The sequence below is a fragment of the Physeter macrocephalus genome, chromosome 1 (genome assembly GCF_002837175.3).
Source record: "Physeter macrocephalus isolate SW-GA chromosome 1, ASM283717v5, whole genome shotgun sequence".
NCBI classification, from domain to species: domain Eukaryota; kingdom Metazoa; phylum Chordata; class Mammalia; order Artiodactyla; family Physeteridae; genus Physeter; species Physeter macrocephalus.
Window position 1 is genome coordinate 42,132,507 of NC_041214.2, and position 21,515 is coordinate 42,154,021.

Below are 21,515 nucleotides of genomic sequence, written 5' to 3' on the forward strand. Positions count from 1 at the left end.
GCTGCTACCATATATCTCTCAAAAATGCACATAACCATTTGAAACACGCCTATGTTATATTGGGACTAAACCCAAAGATAATAAATTAGTAATATTTTCTCTCTGTGGTTAGCATTATTTCAACGGAGACTGACTATTTTACTTCCCCTATGGTAATATTATCTAATGGGCCAATTTAAATCAATACTGACTTTGATAAACTTAAGCACATGGCTTAAAATATAGATATTTAGTACATGTTCACTCTGCCAACAAAATAATTAATACATAATGTCGTAGGGAAAAAGTATCACCAAACAGCTGTCAAGCCATAATTTATTCAAACAATCCCATCGTCCTATCAATTCTTGAAGGCGTTCTTAATCTGATGCTTTTTGGGGAGGCAGTTGACACAGAGGCAGGGATTTTTCCAGGGATAGAATTTGTCTGCCTTATACACATTCATTTCATGTCCTGGTAATTGAACACTTTCTTCATTGTGGTTTAAAAGAAGATGTCAAAGCACGGATAAATGCACTCTTCACAGATGGCATAAGTCTGCCTGATTATAATTAAACATAAGTTATAGCTCTAACCAGGATGGTTTGCACATGCATCCCATCAACATTTTTTTGCCCAATGGAAGAATAATGATTAGCAAATATCAGTAATGGAATTCTGAATAATAGAGACTCTAAGGGACCATAAATATCTTCTTTTCTTTTAGAAATAAGGATACTGAAACCCAGTGTAATTTAGAAACTTAGATCTAGGCTCTAAATCTAGGTAGTGAGTAATCCACAAAATCATAAAATTAGTGAGGGTGAGGACCAGGTTCCACCTGAGGTCTGGCACGCATGTCAGTGGACCATAATTATCCATTGAATAAATAAAAAAACTAGAATTCTTTCTAGGATGCCAAGTTTAGCAAGATGCTGGGGTCATTGTGGCCAAGATCACCAGGTGTGAAAGTATGATGACCCTAAAGTTTTTCCAAACACCAGTTGCTTAACAGAAAATGTGAATTCTCACCACGGCAACATGGTGCATCATGGTAAATTCTCCTCAGATATACAAAATTTGAAAATTTGCTGTATTCCGTCTATCCTGGCTATATTTACATCTTGCATCAGTATCCAACTTTGAGCTTTTGAGCAGCAATTTAGATTTCTAACAAAACATGCAGGAAAAAAATTTTCCAAGTTTAGCAGGATTGGTGACAACAATAAATCAAACTTGAATTCTTCAGCACTATGTGGCTGTTTATTCTCTTAGTGTCTATAAATATAGATTTTCGTCTTTTTTCTTCTGCCAAATACCTCAATTTCAAGGTTTTAATTAAAAGATAATACCTAGAATAATTTAAAATATTTTGATCTGGCACAAATAGTTATGAATATCTCAGGTATTCATGGTTGATGTGGCACATCTCCTTTTACTGTCAAATTCAATAAAACAGACTTTTATTGAAGCCTGCTGCATGCCAGAGACTTTGCTTCCAGAAATTCTAGGCACAGTAAAAAATAAAACTTTCAAAGTTAAAATATTAATTGAATGAAGAATGGACGGGGCAATTTGTTCTATAACATTCCAAAGATATTATTTGCTTGGTGGTTTTTGGTTGGTCAATTAGTGGTTGTTGGTCCCCTATGAAATGAAACAAAGCAGCCATAAAAATATATAAATAAATAAAAGTTATTTTATTTATTTATAGGCATGATGATATTTGAGGACAAAGCAAAGACAAAGTAGAAACTCCTAAGTTGGAGCCTTGAATCCAATGCCAACATCCTTTGTGAACTTGGTCATATTACCTCAGCTTTTAACCTAAGTTTGTGTGAGAATTGAATGGATTTTCTTGCAGATTTCTCAAATGGATGCTGAGTGAATTAATGGCTCTGTCTAAAATAAAACTGAAGCTGCAATCAGCTGTTTGTTAGTAATTACAATTATGCTCACCCTCCTGCCAGGTTAAACTGATTCAAATCAATATTACTCAGCCATAAAAAGAAACAAAATTGAGTTATTTGTAGTGAGGTGGATGGACCTAGAGTCTGTCATACAGAGTGAAGTAAGTCAGAAAGAGAAAAACAAATACCGTATGCTAACACATATAGGTGCTTTGTGACCACCTAGAGGGGTGGGATAGGGAGGGTGGGAGGGAGGGAGATGCAAGAGGGAAGAGATATGGGAACATATGTATATGTATAACTGATTCACTTTGTTATAAAGCAGAAACTAACGCACCATTGTAAAGCAATTATACTCCAATAAAGATGTTAAAAAATATATATTTTAAAGATTCAAATAACTTGTCCAATATTATTTAATCAGCAATCTCGAGGAAGTAAGCTAGCTCCCAGACAGGTGAAGTGTAGCCTAAGACTGATCGACAGAGGTGTTACGGACAAAAGATCAGAGGTGCTGGCTGTGGGGTGGGACACAGAAAATGTGAATAAAGTAGTGTTAGATCATCTCTCCCCACAGTGGAAGAACTCATAGTTTTTATTTATTCACTTTCTTTATTGCTGGAGAAAATGGGATTTTTACACTGTCACAGAGCATTAAAACTATGACTTGTATTTTGCATTTGTATGTAGTAGATTTCATGGTCTGTAATGCCCAGTAGTTTCCTCTGCCTCTCAACTCTCCTCCTCCACGGCCCGCCTCCTGTCTTGTAGACATGTTCAGAGATAAATAAAACAACCCAAGTATATTAGATGGTGATGCTTATATTATTGTCCAAAGTGCTAGAATCAAAATGATTAATATACCTCTTGATGGTCTAAACTTCAGAATCCTGGAACATTTTTACAGTCAGAAAAACTGAGCCATTATTATTTCCCTTGAATGGTTAAAGCAACTGTGACAAAAAATATCAACTGCTTTGTCTAAAGTCATTTACCAAATCCTGTGAGGGACCTGTCTGGAGCCCATGTATGACCTACAATTCCTAACTCTCAGGCTCCTAGGCTTTATTCTCTAGACCAGTTTTCTCAGCTGGGGACAATTTTGATTGCCAAGGCACATTTGGCAATGCCTGAAGATATTTTGGGTGTCATCTCTGGGGGTGGATGATGTGAGATGCTGCTAAACATTCTTCCCTGTACGGAATGCTTCCCCTGCCAGCAAAGAATGATCAGGCCCCAAATCTCAACACTGCTGAGGCTGAGAAACCCTGCCCCAGATAAAGGTTCCTCTTCTCTTTCAGTGTAATGTCAGAGAAATGAAGCCTGTACATCAAACAAAGTTACCAGTCCCAAGCTTGCTTTTCATTAAAGCTACATGTCTCTTTTTTTCACTGTTTCAAGGGAAAGGGGATTTAATTGGAGCCAATCTATCAATTAAGGACCAAGTGATCAAGACCAATGCGGATGTGAAGGCGCTAACCTACTGTGATCTCCAGTGCATCATCCTCAAAGGACTCTTTGAAGTGCTGGACCTTTACCCAGAATATGCTCACAAATTTGTGGAAGACATTCAGCATGACCTCACATACAACCTTCGAGAAGGTCACGAGAGTGATGTAAGTCTCACTTCTAATTAGTGCTGAGACCCAAACACACGGGGCCTGGAGATCATTTATAACAGGAAAGGCACATGTCCTGACCTCACTTCAAAAAGGTCTCTGAGCAGATAAGGTAGGATTGTTCAGTTACTAATGGAGCAGTTAGATAATTAGCTACAAGTCAAACCTCGAGCTTGTTATCAACATTTTCGGAAAGTATTATTTACAGATGACTTCTCTTAATTCAGTTTCTTTCGTTTTTATTTTCATGTGCTTATAGCCAGAATCCATTTCAGCAACATATAATATTCAGCTAGAGATGTGTGACTTCTCCCAAACTGAAAGATTTCTGGATAGAGTATGTGGTGCGGTGTTTGCTGTGTAATTATTCACTACTCCACTGGCTTGACATGCATTTTGCTTAAGAATATCTTTTTATTTGTTAACCGGTACTCAAAACAGCCTATCTTAAAATGACTAAATATGCACGGAAGGATTCAAGTCAAAGATTGTCACCGTGAAAGCATAATGAACATTTTCTGAAATTATATATTTGCTGCATGTTTCAGTTTATACAAACAGCTTTCCTGTCAAAATATGTACCAAACTGCATCCCGTGATTAAGCTGCTCATGAACATGACTTCATTAGATGTGTCAGAGAGACCAATGATTTAATAGGGATGATTGTTGAAAGGCAAGCCAGAGCATGTACACAGAGCATTCTCTATGAACAGAAGCCTTGATCTGCTGCCTTGAGCTTTGTCCCAGATATCTGCTATACTCGATTTTTTCCCTAAGGGTTCAAGAAACGAAGCTCTTGTTTTGACTAACCCACTTGTGGGGACATTTTGTTTGTCATCAGTATTCTCCACTTGAAAGGTAAAGGAGGAACCCAAATTGCATATGACTTCATCTTGGTGGAGGATATCAAATGGCAGAGAGTATGTAGATGGTATCCCTTTCTGACGTTCAAGATTACCACTTTTGAATGTGTGCTTCTCTCCATTGATGATAACAAGCAGAAGAGGAGGTATCAATCTTTATTGCAAACTTACTTGTGCTAAGTACTCTGCCTGTGTAAAACATCTCATTTAGTGCTTAAAGCCACTGTTGAAGGTGAGTGTCAACTAGGTTTTACAGGACAGAAGACAGATGCAGAATGGTTAAGTAACGTGTGTGAGGTCACACAAACCTGTAGGTGGCAGGGACAGAGTATAGGCACAGGTGTCTGTCATTTTAAAATCTGTAAACTCGTAGTTATGTTGTCTCTTATTTATTTACTTATTTATTTTTGGCTGCGTTGGGTCTTCATTGCTGCTCACGGGCTTTCTCTAGTTGTGCCGAGCGGGGGCAACTCTTCGCTGCGGTGCGTGGGCTTCTCATTCTGGTGGCTTCTCTTGTTGTGGAGCACGGGCTCTAGGCGCTCTGGCTTCAGTGGTTGCAGCACGTGGGCTCAGTAGTTGTGGCTCATGGGCTTCGTTGTTCCGTGGCATGTGAGATCTTCCCGGACCAGGGGTCAAACCCGTGTCCCCTGCATTGGCAGGCGGATTCTTAACCACTGTGCCACCAGGGAAGTCCCCTGTTGTCTCTTCTTCTTGAAGACACTCTTCTTGTCTTCCCTTTCAATAAATCGAGGTCTACGACTATAGTTGCCTTTTGTGCTCCCCACGACAGCGTAATGTGACAACTATTTTTGAAGAGTGGAGGTGAGTTAGGGCATCGGAGCCACCAAAAAGGGAAAAAGAAATGAGGGAAGAGAGAAATAGCCAACATTCCTCAGCATAGACAAATGGAAAATATGGGATCTCAACCCCTAGTTTCTTCTTATTTGGTTACTTTTAAGGGTTCTTACCTTTAATCCATTTTTTATCTTCTTCTCTTTGCTAAAACATTAATCATAGTGATTTTAAAACTCCAATGTCTGAATTGCCAATGAGACTATTTTCGTTATCTGTTATTTCTCTTGTGTGTGGGTTTTAGTTTGTTTGTTTTCTTTTTGGTTATTTGGCCCCCACCCCTTTTTTTAGCAGATATCATTATTTTGCTTCATTGTAGATGTTGTTTATGAAAAAGTGTTCACCTCATTTTCCTCCAAATAGGGTTATAGTTTCTTTGGGCAGGCAGATAGGGTACCAGCAAATCATTTCCAACCTGCCCACAGTTCCTCTTCAACTTTGTTAGGCTGATCTGTTTCAGTTTTGCCCTTACTCTGGTGGTATAGCTCTCACTCCTAAGACATGATTTTTTTCAGGATCTCAGCTAAAATCCTTGGATGTTCACCAAGGCTTCTCCATTTTGGCAGGCCTTGAATTCCAGCCTGCATCTCCTGAGCATCACATGGTTATGGAAACCATCTGGTTTCTTGGAGCACCACCCTGTGTAGGCTCAAATAGGGAGCTGGCTGATGCCTCAAGGTCCCCATTGATGCAGTTACCTCCTCTCTGGGGTTTACTCATCAAATCCCAGGTGGTTTGGTACACCTAAAGGTCCTCATCCAGGAAGACTGTTCCTTTCTCTTCCACCTCACGCTGAAACAGCCGATTCTCTCGGGAAAACACCTGGATAAACATGGTCCTCACACTGATGGGCTTCCCTTTTCCCAGGCAACACAGCCCTTCAAGTCTGACCTAAGTTGCTTGCTCTCCAGTGCTTTCAAACAGTTATTTTATGTATTTTGTCCAGATTTATAATTATTTTTTAGTTCAATATAAGCTATTTCATTGTGGCTGAAACCAGAAGTCTTGCTTCTTTACAGAGGACTTCTTCTAAGCTACATTTTAAGGGCTAATGGGAACTGGCACTTACCTCTGAGACCCTTATGGTTTTATATTTTGTGTTTCCTCGTCTTGTATCACTCAGAAGTTCTATTTACATTATATCCAAGATCCTGGGTTGCTATACCTTCTAAAGGTAAATTTGGACCACCCTGACCCATAATTTCATACCCTGGGGGAGAAGTCTTGCGCTGTTTCCAAGGATACTATGACTTTGGGGGGAGCTTATATTCTGACAATTACCTATGGTGATGGATTCCTGCTCTCTGCTCTGCAACTCTGGTGTCAGACCAGTGTGGAACCCAGCCCCCTCCTTAATTCCCACACACGTGCAAACAAAAATATCTAATCACACAGGGTTTCTGGTGGGTTGAAGCCTGTGTGAAAGGTTGGTCAATGAGTTCTTGAAGGAGGAACATTTGCATGATGGAAATGCAAACAGTATAAATGTGACTTCACTCTATATCCTTACTCTTAAAACTCCTGTGGCTGCCGTGCCCCATTGTTCAGCCCTTTACTCTTGCTCTCACCTCCTCTTCTCTCTTCATCCTCTCCCTTCATCCACAAATTCCCCATTGTTTAACTCTCTCTGTTTGATTGTCTTGTGTCTTTCTAATTTTGCCTTCTGGATATCACCTTCTATCCCAAGTAGCTTATAAACTATCAGGTGACAGAGAACGTTGCCAGAACATCTGGATAAAGAGGAGACTGATCATCAACCCATTTTGAAATAAAGACCAAAGGAGCATTTTAGGAAATAGTCAAAAGGTATGCATGTAACAGTAAGCTGTGACTCTAGAACTCTGATAAATTACATAACTTTAGAATAGCAGCTCATCCAATTCCCACAGGAAAACTAATTAAAATGTGTAAAATATTTTCTAAGTTTGTGAAAAGGCTAGCTAGTACTGTTTTGATCTCATGCTAATTAGGAGTTTTATGCACTCAGTGTATTCTCTGTGTTTGTCCTTATTTATATCTCCTGGATGACCCCAATAATGACAGATTAATTTAGCTATTTCTGTCTATGGAGATGCTAAGAAATTTGCTTCACAGCTTCTCATGGTAAACCCTATAAAATTGATTTTAGCACAGACCCATCTGTTGTTGGTTGTGAAGTTTAGTTTGCCTTAACATAAGAATTTTGAATTTGAGATAGTGGTGGAAGAGTATCTAAAATATGTTTTCAAAAATTAATAGTGCTAAAACACTGAAGATCAGATATTGCTATGGCTATGTGGAGATATGTTCTGGGTTTGCACATTGTAGACTCTGACTTGGTGGTGAGGTTGTGAAGTAGCAAGTGGCAATGGTTGTCGGAAAAAGATGATAAATTCTCCGGTTTTACCTTAACAGGGGTTACTCGATGAAACCTATCAAATTTTTTTTGTCATTTTTTTTTTTTACTGAAGTATAGTTGATTTACAGTGTTTCAAGTATATAGCAAAGTGATTCAGTTATACATTTATATATGTATTCTTTTTCAGATTCTTTTCCATTACAGGTTATTTACAAAATATTGAGTATAGTTCCCTGTGCTCTACAGTAGGTCTTGTTTATCTATTTTGTATATAGTAGTGTGTATATGTTAATCCCAAACTCCTAATTTATCCCTCCTCCCTTTCCCCTTTGGTAACCATAATTTGTTTTCTGTGTCTGTGAGTCTGTTTCTGTTTTGTAAATAAATCTCTGTTGATGGACATTTAGGTTGCTTCCATGTCTTGGCTATTGTAAATAGTACTGCTATAAACATTGGGGTCCATGTATTTTTTTGAGTTAGAGTTTTCATCCTTTCCAGATATATGCCCAGGAGTGGGATTGCTGGATTGTATGGCAACTCTGTTTTTAAAGGAACCTCCCTACTGTTCTCCACAGTGGCTGCACCAATTTACATTCCCACCAACAGTGTAGGAGGGTTCCCTTTTCTCCACACCCTCTCCAGCATTTATTATTTGTAGGCTTTTTGATTCTGTTTTGTAAATAAATTCATTTGTATCATTTTTTTAGATTCCACATACAAGTAATTTCATATGATATTTGTCTTTATCTAATTTACTTCATTTAGTATGATAACCTCTAGGTTCATTCATGTTGCTGCAAATGGCATTATTTCATTCTTTTTTATGGCTGAGTAATATTCCATTGTGTATATGTACCACATCTTCTTTATCCATTTCTCTGTTGATGGACATTTAGGTTGCTTCCATGTCTTGGCTATTGTAAATAGTACTGCTATAAACATTGGGGTCCATGTATTTTTTTGAGTTAGAGTTTTCATCCTTTCCAGATATATGCCCAGGAGTGGGATTGCTGGATTGTATGGCAACTCTGTTTTTAAAGGAACCTCCCTACTGTTCTCCACAGTGGCTGCACCAATTTACATTCCCACCAACAGTGTAGGAGGGTTCCCTTTTCTCCACACCCTCTCCAGCATTTATTATTTGTAGGCTTTTTGATGATAGCCATTCTGACCAGTGTGAGGTGAAACCTCTTTGTAGTTTTGATTTGCATTTCTCTAATAATTAGCAATGTTGAGTATCTTTTCATGTGCCTATTGGCCATCAGTATGTCTTTGGAGAAATGTCTATTTAGGTCTTCTGCCCATTTTTTGATTGGAAACCTATTACAGTTTAAGTGTGTGGTTTACCTCATTTTTTCCCTTAGTTTTCCATTATTTTTATATAATCTGACCAGCATAAAAAATAGTCTCCTCCTTCACTCTCCCCACCCTTTAGTAAAGGGAGAGATATTTCCCTAGGTTCCTGAGTGTCAGTGGCCTCTGGGTGAAGGTCTTTGAAATGCCACCTCCACTACAGCACAAGAGGTTACACCAAATTTCAGAGAAGATTCCTGAACAGAGGCAAGGGAGCCTGTGAGGAGCACCCACTTTTAGCAGCTTTCCTCCAGTTTTGATGTATTTGATGGTATGTGGGTGATTTATGGTGCTGACCCATAGCTGCTCAGAACCTCAAGCTTCATCACAGTACCCCAAACCCCCCATCAACACACACTCTCTCTACACACCAAGCACCATGTTTCAATAGTGTAGTTACAAAACTATGCACTCCAGTCTTGACTCAAGTGAAACAAGCACATTTATAGACATAATTAATGGAAAACTTTCCAGAGTGGTCATATACATCAGATAACACCTATATATTAAACATAATTAATGTAAAAGTTTCATGCTAATGGGAGAGTCAACTTGCTCTCACCAGCCTGTGGGGTGTGTATGGGGTGGGAGGTGGGCAGGTAGGTACTGAGACATATCTCCCTGACCATGACAAAAGAGAAGTGATGTAATGGTTCTCCCTGTCTCTATTCTTTTTCTTTAAATTGAGTTATAATTAACAAACAATATTAGATTAGATTAAGACGTACAACATAGTAATTCAGTATTTTTAGATCTTATAAAATGATCACCACAATAAATCCAGTTGCCATCTAGCACCATACGAAGTTGTTACAATATTATTGACTGTATTCCCTATGTGTATGTTACATCCCTGTGACTTATTTATTTTGTAGCCAGTTTTTTTTTCACTAGTCAGAAGTTTTTACCTCTTAATCCCCTTTGCCTATTTCATTCCACCCCACCAACCCTCTCCCTTCTGACAACCACCAGTTTGTTTCTGTTATATTCTGTTTTGTTTGTTCTTTTGTCTTTTAGGTTCCACATATAAGTGAAATCATATGGTACGTGTTTTTCTCTGTCTGTCTTATTTCACTTAGCATAATACTCTCCAGGTTCATCCATGCTGCGGCAAGTGCCAGGATTTTATTATTTTTATGTCTGAGTAATATTCCATTGTATAGTATACCACATCCTTCTTTTATCCATTCGTATATCGATGGATACCTAGATTGTTTCCATGTCTTGGTTATAGTAAGTAGGGCTGCAGTGAACATGGGGGTGCATACATCTTTTCAAATTAGTGTTTTCATTTTCTTCAGATAACTACTCAGAATTGGAATTGTTGGATCATATGGTATTTCTATTTTAAGTTTTTTGAGGAACTTCCACACTGTTTTCTGTAGTGGCTACATTAATTTACATTTCCACCAACAGCACACGAGGTTTCCCTTTTCTCCACATCATTGCCAGCACCTGTTATTTATTGTCTTTTTTATGATAACCATACTTAAAGGCGTGAGGTGATAGCTCATTTGTGTTTCCCTGATGATTAGTTATATTGAGCATCTTTTAATGGGCCTGTTGACCATCTGTATGTCTTCTTTGGAAAAACGTCTATTTAGGTCTTCTGCCCATTTTTTAATTGGGTTATTTGGTTTTTTGATACTGAGTTCTTTATATATTTTGGTATCAACCACTTATTGGATATATCATTTACAAATACCTTCTCCCATTCAGTAGGTTGCCTTTTTGTTTTGTTGGTAGTTTCCTTCCCGTGTAAAAGCTTCTTAGTATGGTGTGGTCCTATTTGTTTATTTTTGCTTTTGTTTCCTCTACCTGAGGAGTCATATCCAAAAAAATATTGCTAAGACCAATGTCAAAGAAGTTTCTGCCTATGTTTTCTTCTAGGAGTTTTATGGTTTCAGGTCTTACATTTAAACCTTTAGTCCATTTTGAGTTTATTTTTGTATATGGTGTGAGAAAGTGGTCCAATTTCATTCCTTTGCAAGTAGCTGTACAGTTTTCCCAACACCATTTATTAAAGAGACTTTTTCCCCATTGAATAATCTTGCCTCCTTTGTCATAGATTAATTGACCATATAAGTGTGGGTTTATCTCTCAGCTCTCTGTTCCATACCATTGAGCTTTGTGTCTATTTTTGTGCCAGTACCATACTCTTTGATTACTAGCTCTGTAGCACAGTTTCAAGTCTAGGAGCCTGAAACCTTCAGCTTTGTTCTTCTTTCTCAAAATTACTTTGGTTATTTGTGGTCTTTTGTGGTTCCAAAAAAACTGGGGGATTATTTGTCCCAGTTTTGTGAAAAATGCCATTCTGATAGGGATTGCATTGCATGTGCAGATTGCTTTATGTAGTATGAATATTTTAATGATATTGATTCTTCCAATCCATAAGCACAGTATAATTTTCCATTTGTTTGTGTCATCTTCAATTTCTTTCCTCAATGTCTTATAGTTTTCAGAATACAGGTCCTTTACCTTCTTGGTTAAATGTATTCCTAAGTATTTTATTCTCTTTGTTGCAATTATAAATGGGATTGTTTTCTTTATTTCTCTTTCTGATAGTTTGTTATTAGTGTGTAGAAACACAATAGATTTCTGGATATTAATTTTGTATCCTGCAACTTTAATTAATTCATTTATTAGTTCTAATAGTTTTTTTGGGGGGGTTTCTATATGCAGTATCATATATCTGTAAATATATATATACATACTATCACATCATCTGTGAATAGTGACAGTTTTACTTCTTCCTCTTTAATTTGGATGACTTTTAAAATTTTTCTTGCCTAATTGCTATAGCTAGGACTTCCGATACTATGTTGAATAAAAGAGAGGAGATTGGGCATTCTTGTGTTGTTCTTTATTTTAGAGGAAAAGCTTTCAGCTTTTCACCATTGAATGTGATGTTAACTGTAGGTTTGTCATATATGGCCTTTGTGATGTTGAGGTGCATTCCCTCTATATCTACTTTTTCTAGAGTTTTTATCATAAATGCATGTAGAATTTTGTCAAATGTTTTTTTCTTTCTGTATCTTGAAGGAGTGGCCTTGTGGGATGTGGGAGCATCCCCTGTGTAGACAGCTTACACCCTTGCCTCTTTTCTTAAACCCTTACCCACCCTATTTTCTCATCTACAGGAGAAACCTTTTCAAAATATAAATTGGAACATGTCATTCTGTTGCTTAAAGTATTTCAATGGATCCTCATGAACTGTTAATAAAATCCGGACTTCTCACCATAACTTTCAAGATTCTGTGCATTCCAACTTCTGCCTGTCATTCAAACTTATCTGATACATCTGATATCACCTCAGGTATCACCTCAGTGTCCAGCATTGCATTCCAACAAACTGGGCTGCTTTCCCTTCCTTACACATGCCAGGTGCCTGCCTGCCTCTCATGCCTCAGGGCCTTTGCATTGCTATTTTTTCTTTCTCCAGGGCTACTCCCTGACCTTACCTGACCACCTGCCCTGGAGTTTGCCTCTCCCAGTTATCCTCTGTCACATCACCTTGTTTATCTTTTTCATAGCATTTAACAAGATCTCAGTTACTTTAATATGTATGTTTTCATGTTCATTGTCAGTTTCTCCTGCCAGAATGTCTATTTTATGAAGGCTATGTCTTGTTCTATATATATCCTCAGTGCCTAAATCAGAGCATGGCTCAGAATCAACATTTAATATATATTTGATACTTGAATGAATAAATGTCAAAAAACTTACTTTGGGACCTGGAACCTATGTGAAATTTTGAGAAAATGAATTAAGTCCTAAAGAGAGCAGCCTATATAGCCAGTAAATGGAGTCTAAAATGAAAAGTTATAGACCTTTAGAATTATATATCTTAGAAATAACAAAAGCAAAGAGAGTGACAATAGTAGGATTTGAAAGAACAAATTAAAAGAACAGCTAAATTGCAAAACAGCAATTTTTCACTTCCCCTAAGTTCAGGACAAGAAGTTTTCAAAAGCCATAGGAGGAATTTAAGCTGAAAAATAGGAAAAAAACTCTTGCTATGTAGGTAATGTAATTTCTCCAAGTGGTTTGGTATAGTAGGTGTTAAGATGGAAAAAAAAAAAAAAGATCTACCTTCAAATCTAAGGTAACACATATATTTTCTGTAGACATAGATTAACTATTACAACACTAATACTCCCAGAAAGTAGAGAACTTTTAGACATCAAATAATTCTGAACTGTTATTCACCTCGCTTTTATTGCCCAGGGCATACGGCCACAAATATTTTGATGAAACGAGCATGTGGAAAACTCCAGGGTCTAGTAGAGCAGCTTATCTACGGTTATAAAATATTTGGTCAGAATGTAATGCACAGGTCTGTTGCCCTAAGTGGTAAACTTAGGTAACTAGGTATAAGGTCTGTAGTATATATGATGGTCAAGCATTTCTCATATTTCTTAATCAACATTAGCCTCAGTGGCATCTGAATATGAATTTATATTTCTATTTGGGTATGGACCACAAGTCTTTAATATGCAAAGGTGAATCTTTACCTCCAGTTTTATGTTTTCAGAAGGCAGCCCTATCTCAAATGCAAATGTCATTGGAAAAAGCATCTAATTTCCAGGCCCTATTTGAGTTATGTTCACTTGAACCTCTTGGCACTAGACAATTTCTTCTCTAATTAAGCTGTACTGTATCCATGAGGTTCGACTCCTTGCTTCTTCCCTTAGATAAAAACAAGCCTGAATGGGTCTTTCAAGTGAAGTCTGTGATTTGCCAATATCTCTTGCTTCCTATGTGACTATATTACAATTTTTTTCAAGATTATAGTGAAAAGAGAGTGATTTCCAAAGGAGGGACTTGGTTTAAATTTAGTCCCCATTTCAGTCTCAAATAAGATTGGGCTGCCTGGAAGCAATTTTCTTGAAAATGATTTATTGAATAGTAATAATTTTAAAAATCATATCTGACAGCCCAGATACTTAGCTCTTCAAGAGTAGCCTGTGTGTAGGTGTGCATCTGCTAGCACAGTCTTGTGTAATAAGAGAACTTAATTAATTCTGCATCTTTCTGAGATAATTGTTCTTAGAAAATTGCATATTGAAGGACTCACATGGCATTTTACCATGTCAGCTTTCCCTGCCATCCCAGGCTCAACAAGTGTTTTGCTGGTCGTGTATTTTAAAATACTCTCCCTTAGGGAGCAAACCCCCTTCCTTGAAGTATCTTGTGGTGAATGGTTTTACCTACCCTACACTTTTATGGTGCTTAAGACAGTGTCAGGTATGCTGGGAAAAGCTCAGTAAGTAATGGCCTGGAAACTTTACCTGCATCCAGTGTATATTTTATGTTCTGAAACACTCATACAGGTGTTTTCCAGTGGATTCAGAAGTTGTGGCAAACATAGTACCTTGAAGGAAGAGATCGTGTTTCAGTGTTCTCAGAGCCTAGTATTGTGTTCATGCTTGTGGCACTGAGTAAATGAAGATTGCTGTTGAATTTCTTGCATATGTTGACCCGTCCTACTTGCTCTGGCTGCAGCACAGTGACCCTCATTGTCCTCTTCTCTTCTTAGTGGTTGCTGTGCTTACTGCTTCATTCCCTCTACTATATCAGTCTTGTCCCCACCTTTTGCCCCTTAAGGAAGATCTTAGGGAGGACTGGATTCTAAATTTACACTCCCTTCTACCCCTGAAGTTTTGTTTCTCCTGCTTGGGCCCCAGCTTCAGAGAGACGAAGGCTTTATAACTTCCAAACCTGTAAAGCAAAAGAAAGAGGTTACCCAAACCCCTTCTCAAATGCCAGACTGATTCTTTTCAAAGATTTTATTTTAGGACAGAGTTAGTGTGGGGCATTGGCAAAAGGGCCAGCCTGAGAAGCCTGGTAAATTTGGGGGCAATTTAGAAGGAGGACATCTACTGTAGGCAACAGAAATCCAACTCAATTGTATATGCCCGTGTAACTTACCACCAGAAATGAGAAATAGAACAAATCCATTCCCCCAGAAAATTCCATCGTGCCTGTTCCCAGTCAATCTTCCAACCCCCACTATCTGATTTCTATCGACATAGATTCGTTTTGCCAGTATTTTGGTGTCATAAAAATGGAATCATTCAATATGTACCCTTTTGAAGCTGGCTTATTTTGCTTAACCTAATGTTTTTGAGATATATCCATGTTGTTGAGTATATCAAAAGTTCTTTTTTATTGCTAATATTCCATTATATTGATATATTATTTTCAAATCCATTCTCCTGTTGATGCATTCTGGATTGTTTCCAGTTTGGGATTCTTATGAATAAGTTTGGTTTAAACATTCTTATCTATGAACTTTTGTGGGCATATACTTTCATTTTTCTTGAGTAAATACCTAGGAATGAAACCGCTGGATCCTAGAGAAGTAATTCATCAAGCTGTTCACTTAAGGTGTGTGCATTTATTGTACGTTAATTATATCTTTAGAAACTACTGCAAATCAAAACAGAAATGCAGTTTTAAAAACAAATTAAATTATTATTGGTTTAACTCACCTATTTAAGACACTAAATGAACAACAATTTGTATTTTTCATTTCAATAAAACTTATAAATCAGTGGCAAAAATAATAAATAAATAAAGTGATCTGAAAAGTGAAACCAGAATGAAAATCAACCTAAACTCTAAAATGCAAACAAGCCAACAGGACCACAGAAGCCAAGTGCTATGGACTGAATGTTTGTGTCCCCCCCAAAGTTCATATGTTGAAACCTAACCCTAAATGTGATGGTATTAGGAGGTGGGGGCTCTTGGGGGTGATTAAGTCATGAGGATGGAGCCCCCATGAATGGGATTTGTGCCCTTATGAAATAGACCCTGAGAACTCCCTCACTCCTCTGCCATGTGAGGACATGGTGAGAGGACACCCATGTATAAACCAGGAAGTGGGCCCTTGCCAGATACAGAATCTTCCAGTGCCTTGATCTTGGACTTCCCAGCCTCCAGAACTGTGAGAAATAAATTTCTGCTGCTTTTGACTGAAAGAAAGAAAGAAAGAAAGAAAGAAAGAAAGAAAGAAAGAAAGAAAGAAAGAAATCCAACTCAAATAGAGAACTAAAAGCAGAGATTTATTATAAGGATTCCAAGTATCTTACATGATTAAATAAAATACACACACACACACACACACACATAACACACACAGACCCACATGCACACCTGGATCTCAGGAATTCTTATAATCAGGCTCACAAGCTTTGTTTCTTATTCTATTTTCTCTCCATTTCTTCCTTTTCTTTTTCTCTCCATTCTTATCTCATTTAGTAGACTTGCCATCTTTCTTTCCTCATCCAAATGGCAGGAAATGGTGACAGATAGCAGCTCCTCAATTCCAGGGGGCAACAGATTAAGCTTAACTCTCTTAGTTGATTTTAGATTCCTATGGAAAGACTGAGTGGTTCAGCTTAAGTCAAGTGCCCACTCAGATTTTATCACTTTGTGTGTGTGTGTGTGTGTGTGTGTGTGTGTGTGTGTGTGTGTGTGTGTGTGGTGAGGGGAGAGGGTCAAGGATGAGGAGAGATCACACTGTGGTAGAAGCCACAGTGGTTTCCATGACAACCCAGTGGGCTGAAGAGTTAAGAGACAAGATCCAGAAAAGGGGAGGGGGGTACTCAGAGGTAGTTGGACAAATGAAACAAAGCTAGTGATTGTGTGTGAATTGTGGGTCATCATGTCACTGCAAGTTGTACAATCATAACTCAGCAACATTTTCTTAGAAACCAAATTCCATTTAAATATATATTAAAGGTAAAATCAAGAACACACAAAGAGATTTACACATCTCTAAATGGGCTCTTGTTTCATCTCCTCTGGATTCTCTTCTGTGTAGCCTTCTGTCAATCAAATAGCATGAAGCATACCTTGCAAAGAGCTCAGCCACATTTCCATGACATCTGGGGATTTCAGCTTGTGTTTGCAAGTTGAACCATGAACAGTTTGATTTTTAAGCTCCTTGGAGGGAGATGGGGGTTAGCTGGGTTGGGAAAGTCAGAAAAGGCCACCTGCCATCCCATCAACAAGACAAAAAATATCTTTCATTCCCTACCTCCCTGGTTACTTCTACTCTGCAGGGAACAGCAGATATTCAGCCTGAAATAAAAGGTATCAAATCTGCATATGTACACACATGCATACCAACAGGCGGGCCTCAACTTGTGTGCATTCCTTGAGAATGAAATACTACCTAGGCTACATCCACCAGGAATTCTCAACCCAGCCCCACTTGGAGGGACCCAGGTCTCCATTCCACACCGCATTCTCCATGGCTGTTTAAGTCTTAGGGGTCCAGAGCTCGCCCTCTTCAAGGTCTATAGGTTGGGATAACAGAGCCCTGCCCTCCTGACAAAGGCTCTGTGAAATAAAGATGATGTTGTTGCTGCTGATGCTATCATGGCTCCTAGGAACCAAACTGTATGCCAAGCACTTTACAGACATTAACATTTTTATTCCCACAACAATCATGGAGATAGGTTGTTAAATTCATGTACTAGACAAGAAGACTAGTTAAGGATAAGATAGGTAGAAACCTGATCCAGCATCCCCCAGCAAGTAAGCAAGGGAAATCAGGAACTACAATTTCAGTCCCAAACCACCTGACTCCAAAACCCAGCTGAAACTTAGTGTAAGTTTATCCATCAAAACAAAGTTAGAAATTCTCCCTCTGTCCCTCAATCCTCTGAGCACTAAATGCCAGCTGTATTGTAGGCTAACGGAGCATTCACAGGAAATATGTTTCCACGGGAAAATGAGCTTCACATGCCAAATGTATAAGTAAAAAATGAACCACAGGACTTTTTGATAATTCATCAGGCAGTAACACTTTGATTTCTGTAGGTTATACTTCAATGAGAAACTTTTTGAAAAATGAATCATAAGAATTCAACCAAGTTGTAAGTGGAGAACTCAGTTGTATACATATAACTTCCTTGAGAGCAGTAACTACGTTTTATTCATCTTTGTAATCCTTTTCCTCGCGAAATTGCCTGCATGAAGTATGTGCTTGATTAATACTTATTGGAATTTAATTCATTCCTTCGTATATATACACATTTCCATATCCACAAAATAAATAGAATGTTAGAACTGGAAGGGACCTAGTGTACCATCTGATAAAACTCAGTTTCTCTTTTGATGACAAGTGGCTTAAAGAGAGGGGGAAAAAGAAATTTACTCACATAACTAAAATTCCCATCTTATAGACCTAAATGAGTTAGAATATTCCCTCTGCACAAAGAGGACGTTCACTTTTGGATAAAATCTCCCATCAACCAAATGAAAACATGTGTTTCAAATAAGATTCCATCAAAAGATCAAAATATATCTCATCAGGTTTGTTTTTTTTTATTTATTTTTTTTGTGGTACGCGGGCCTCTCACTGTTGTGGCCTCTCCCGTTGCGGAGCACAGGCTCTGGACGCGCAGGCTCAGCGGCCATGGCACACGGGCCCAGCCGCTCCGTGGCATGTGGGATCTTCCCGGACCGGGGCACGAACCCGTGTCCCCTGCATCGGCAGGTGGACTCTCAACCACTGCACCACCAGGGAAGCCCCTCTCATCAGGTTTTAATTTCTCTTGTCAACTGAATATTTAGCAGCACATCTATTGACAGGGAAAAGATACTAATATTTACTAAGTATGTATTATGAGCAAGGCAATTTGTTTACAATACCTTATTTTATTTAATTTGCCATCTTTGCATCACCCCTGAGAGTTTGGATTTTCATTTCTGCTTTGGAGATGAAGGAACTGGGCATCCAAATAGCATGCTGCCTGAGATTACAAAATCAATGAAAGAATCAAACAGTATAAAATCAAGTTAAACTCTGGTATTCTGAATCCCAGCCTAGAACATTTGTCCACTAAAGCACTGTGCCACAAATCAGCACATAATTCTCCTAAAAGGGGATGTTCTCCTTCAGGCATTTTGACTTACAGCAGAAGCTGTACTGAATTTCCAGAAAAACATTCACTTTAATCTTCTTAACCCTAATGCTATTACTTGTCATGTCTCATCAAAAACCCATTGTGCCTCAGTATTTTAAGAAAGATTTCTCATTAACAAGAAGACAAGTAAGACAGCAGAACGACTATAGTCCGGCCATTCAACTTCTGCTCTCCCCTAATGTTTGTGCTTTTATTTGCTCATAAATCCATCCATTTATTAAATAACCCTGCATTCATGGACTAGCTGTGGGAGAATTTCTTCCCATTCAAGTATGCTTTTCAGTCTGCTATGCATATCATTCTGCTTTATTCTTCCCTTGCTCCATGTTCAAGGGTAAACTTGTAAAATCTCTACTCCATCATCATTTCAAATGTACAAAATAACATTTCAATTTCTTTCCAGACTCAGTTTCATCCTTGAAAGAAGTTGGAAGCCTTCTTATTAGTTGAATTTTTTTTTTAGTTGAATTTTTAAAAATCTTTGGTGTGTGAATATATCACATTTGCCAGCAAATAACACATACTCAGCACTTCCTGAAAGTACACACATACTTGCACACATTCATATAATTATGCAGAGGGATTGAGAATATAAGTGAAAGAAGCAATATTTTAAATTTAGAGTTTTGTTCACAATTCTCAATCAGTCTACAAATACTTTTCCTGTGGATAGGTTAGGACTTTTTAAAAACGTAACTTTACTCTGGGTTTTTTCTGTTGTTGTTGTTCAAGAATTTGATCTCCTGGAACTTGTTAGAATAACCTTGAATATTTTACTGCAGTAAATATTTCACCGTTTGGGCTATGCCAGTCTGATCATGTTTCACAGCTCATCCCTGGGGCTGTGTGACATTTCTTCACACTAATCCCACGAATACATCCCTGTAATCCCAAACCCAGATTCAACTGTTACAGTACAGAGTCAGTGGGTGGTCTGATTAAAGCTGTTGTAAATGAGCTAAGTTCGTGGAAATTAACTTAAAATTAAAAGCAAATTACAGGGCTTCCCTGGTGACGCAGTGGTTGAGAGTCCGCCTGCCCATACAGGGGATACAGGTTCGTGCCCCGGTCCGGGAAGATCCCACATGGCGTGGAGTGGCTGGGCCCGTGAGCCGTGGCCGCTGAGCCTGCGCGTCCGGAGCCTGTGCTCTGCAACAGGAGAGGCCACAACAGTGAGAGGCCCGCGTACAGCCAAAAAAAAAAGCAAATTACAAAATCCCATGGTAAACATCTTTACAGTGCTTTTCCTGTGAAGTTCCCCAATAGGATGGAGACTGCAGAGAGGAAGGCATATGGCGGACACAGTCTGCTTACACATCAGGCAGAGCTGGAGGCCTCTGGTTTCATCAGATTCAAGGCATCCATAAACTCACCGTTTAAACCCAGCAATCTGCAATGCCAGAAGAGCGGCAGCTTTGACTAGAGTTAACAGTAGCCAAATACTTAGAAATATGAAGTAAACAAGATGCCAAGTTAGGGGGAAAATGGAAGTGCCTTGAAATTATGAACTGGAAGGCCAGCGTGCAGTAATAATAACTCGATGGGGGTGGAGGGACACAGGGAGATGCATTTCTGTCAAATGAATTGGGACTTAAAGGATTTGGTTTCCATGTCACTGAGGAAAATGATTCAGGAAAATTCTGAGATGAACATCTACAAGTTGCTAGGCTTTTGTGATGTGGTAATCCCACTTATATTTTCCACCCTGAAGATTAAGCAGAGCACATGGTGACCAATCTGTGTCACTGCATTTTTCCAGCATTCATAAATAGTCCCAAGTCTGACTAGTGCTAACAAAGGGTATTTATATTCTAGGTTATACAGTTTACATTTTTCCTTTGAGGCTATTAGTCACCCTTTTTTCTTGATGGTACAGGGTGTTAGCCATATATGGGAAAATACCGGAAACACCAAAACAGGCTTCTGTCAAAAAGAGTGGTGAATGGTAGGTATTAGAGTCATACACATACAAGTTGAGTGGCTTGGAGTAAAGTTGCTTTCCTTCAGTGCTTTCCTCCAGTTCCTCAGCTCTGGCCTGGATGATCTCGAAGAAACTGTATCAGTTGGGTCAGGCTAAATGCTGTAACAAACAGCCCCAAGTCTCAGTGATCTGATACAGTACATAGAATAAGACCTACGGGGCATGTCTCATTCACATCACAATGTACAGGTGGTGGGCAGATGGTGGCTTTTCCCAGGGCAACTCAGGGATCCAGGCTTCCTCTATTTGGTGGCTCCATTATCCTTGAGGTCTCAGCATCCTCTGGAACTCAGAGTCCTCCACTGGAGACTTTGTACCTCAACAGCCAACCAGCTGAGAGAGAGAGGATACAGAGGCTTTGTTTGCACCACTCAGGGGCCAGACCTAGATCTCTGCTCACATGCCACTGGCACAGCCAGTCATATGGGTCTACCTAAGTGCAAGCAGTCTGGGAAACCTCATCAAGCTGTGCATCTAAGAGGATGCAACTAGTGAACAACCAACCTGTGCGAGCCACAGGCCCTTCTAGCGTTATTTTTCCATTTTTTAAAATTTATTTTATTTTATTTTTATTTTTATTTTTATTTTATTTATTTATTTTTTTTTTGTGGTACACGGTCCTCTCGCTGTTGTGGGCTCTCCCGTTGCGGAGCACAGGCTCCGGGCGCGCAGGCTCAG

General features: G+C 38.7%; 1 protein-coding gene across 1 annotated transcript in view; it reads left to right on the forward strand.

Annotated features, from left to right (window-relative positions):
• KCNH8 (potassium voltage-gated channel subfamily H member 8) overlaps positions 1-21,515 on the forward strand; it is a 406,549-nt gene that overhangs the window by 325,750 nt on the left and 59,284 nt on the right. The window contains exon 11 of the mRNA XM_024115187.1: positions 3,291-3,505. Coding sequence (XP_023970955.1) covers positions 3,291-3,505 — 215 coding nt within the window. The remainder of the gene's footprint in view (positions 1-3,290; positions 3,506-21,515) is intronic.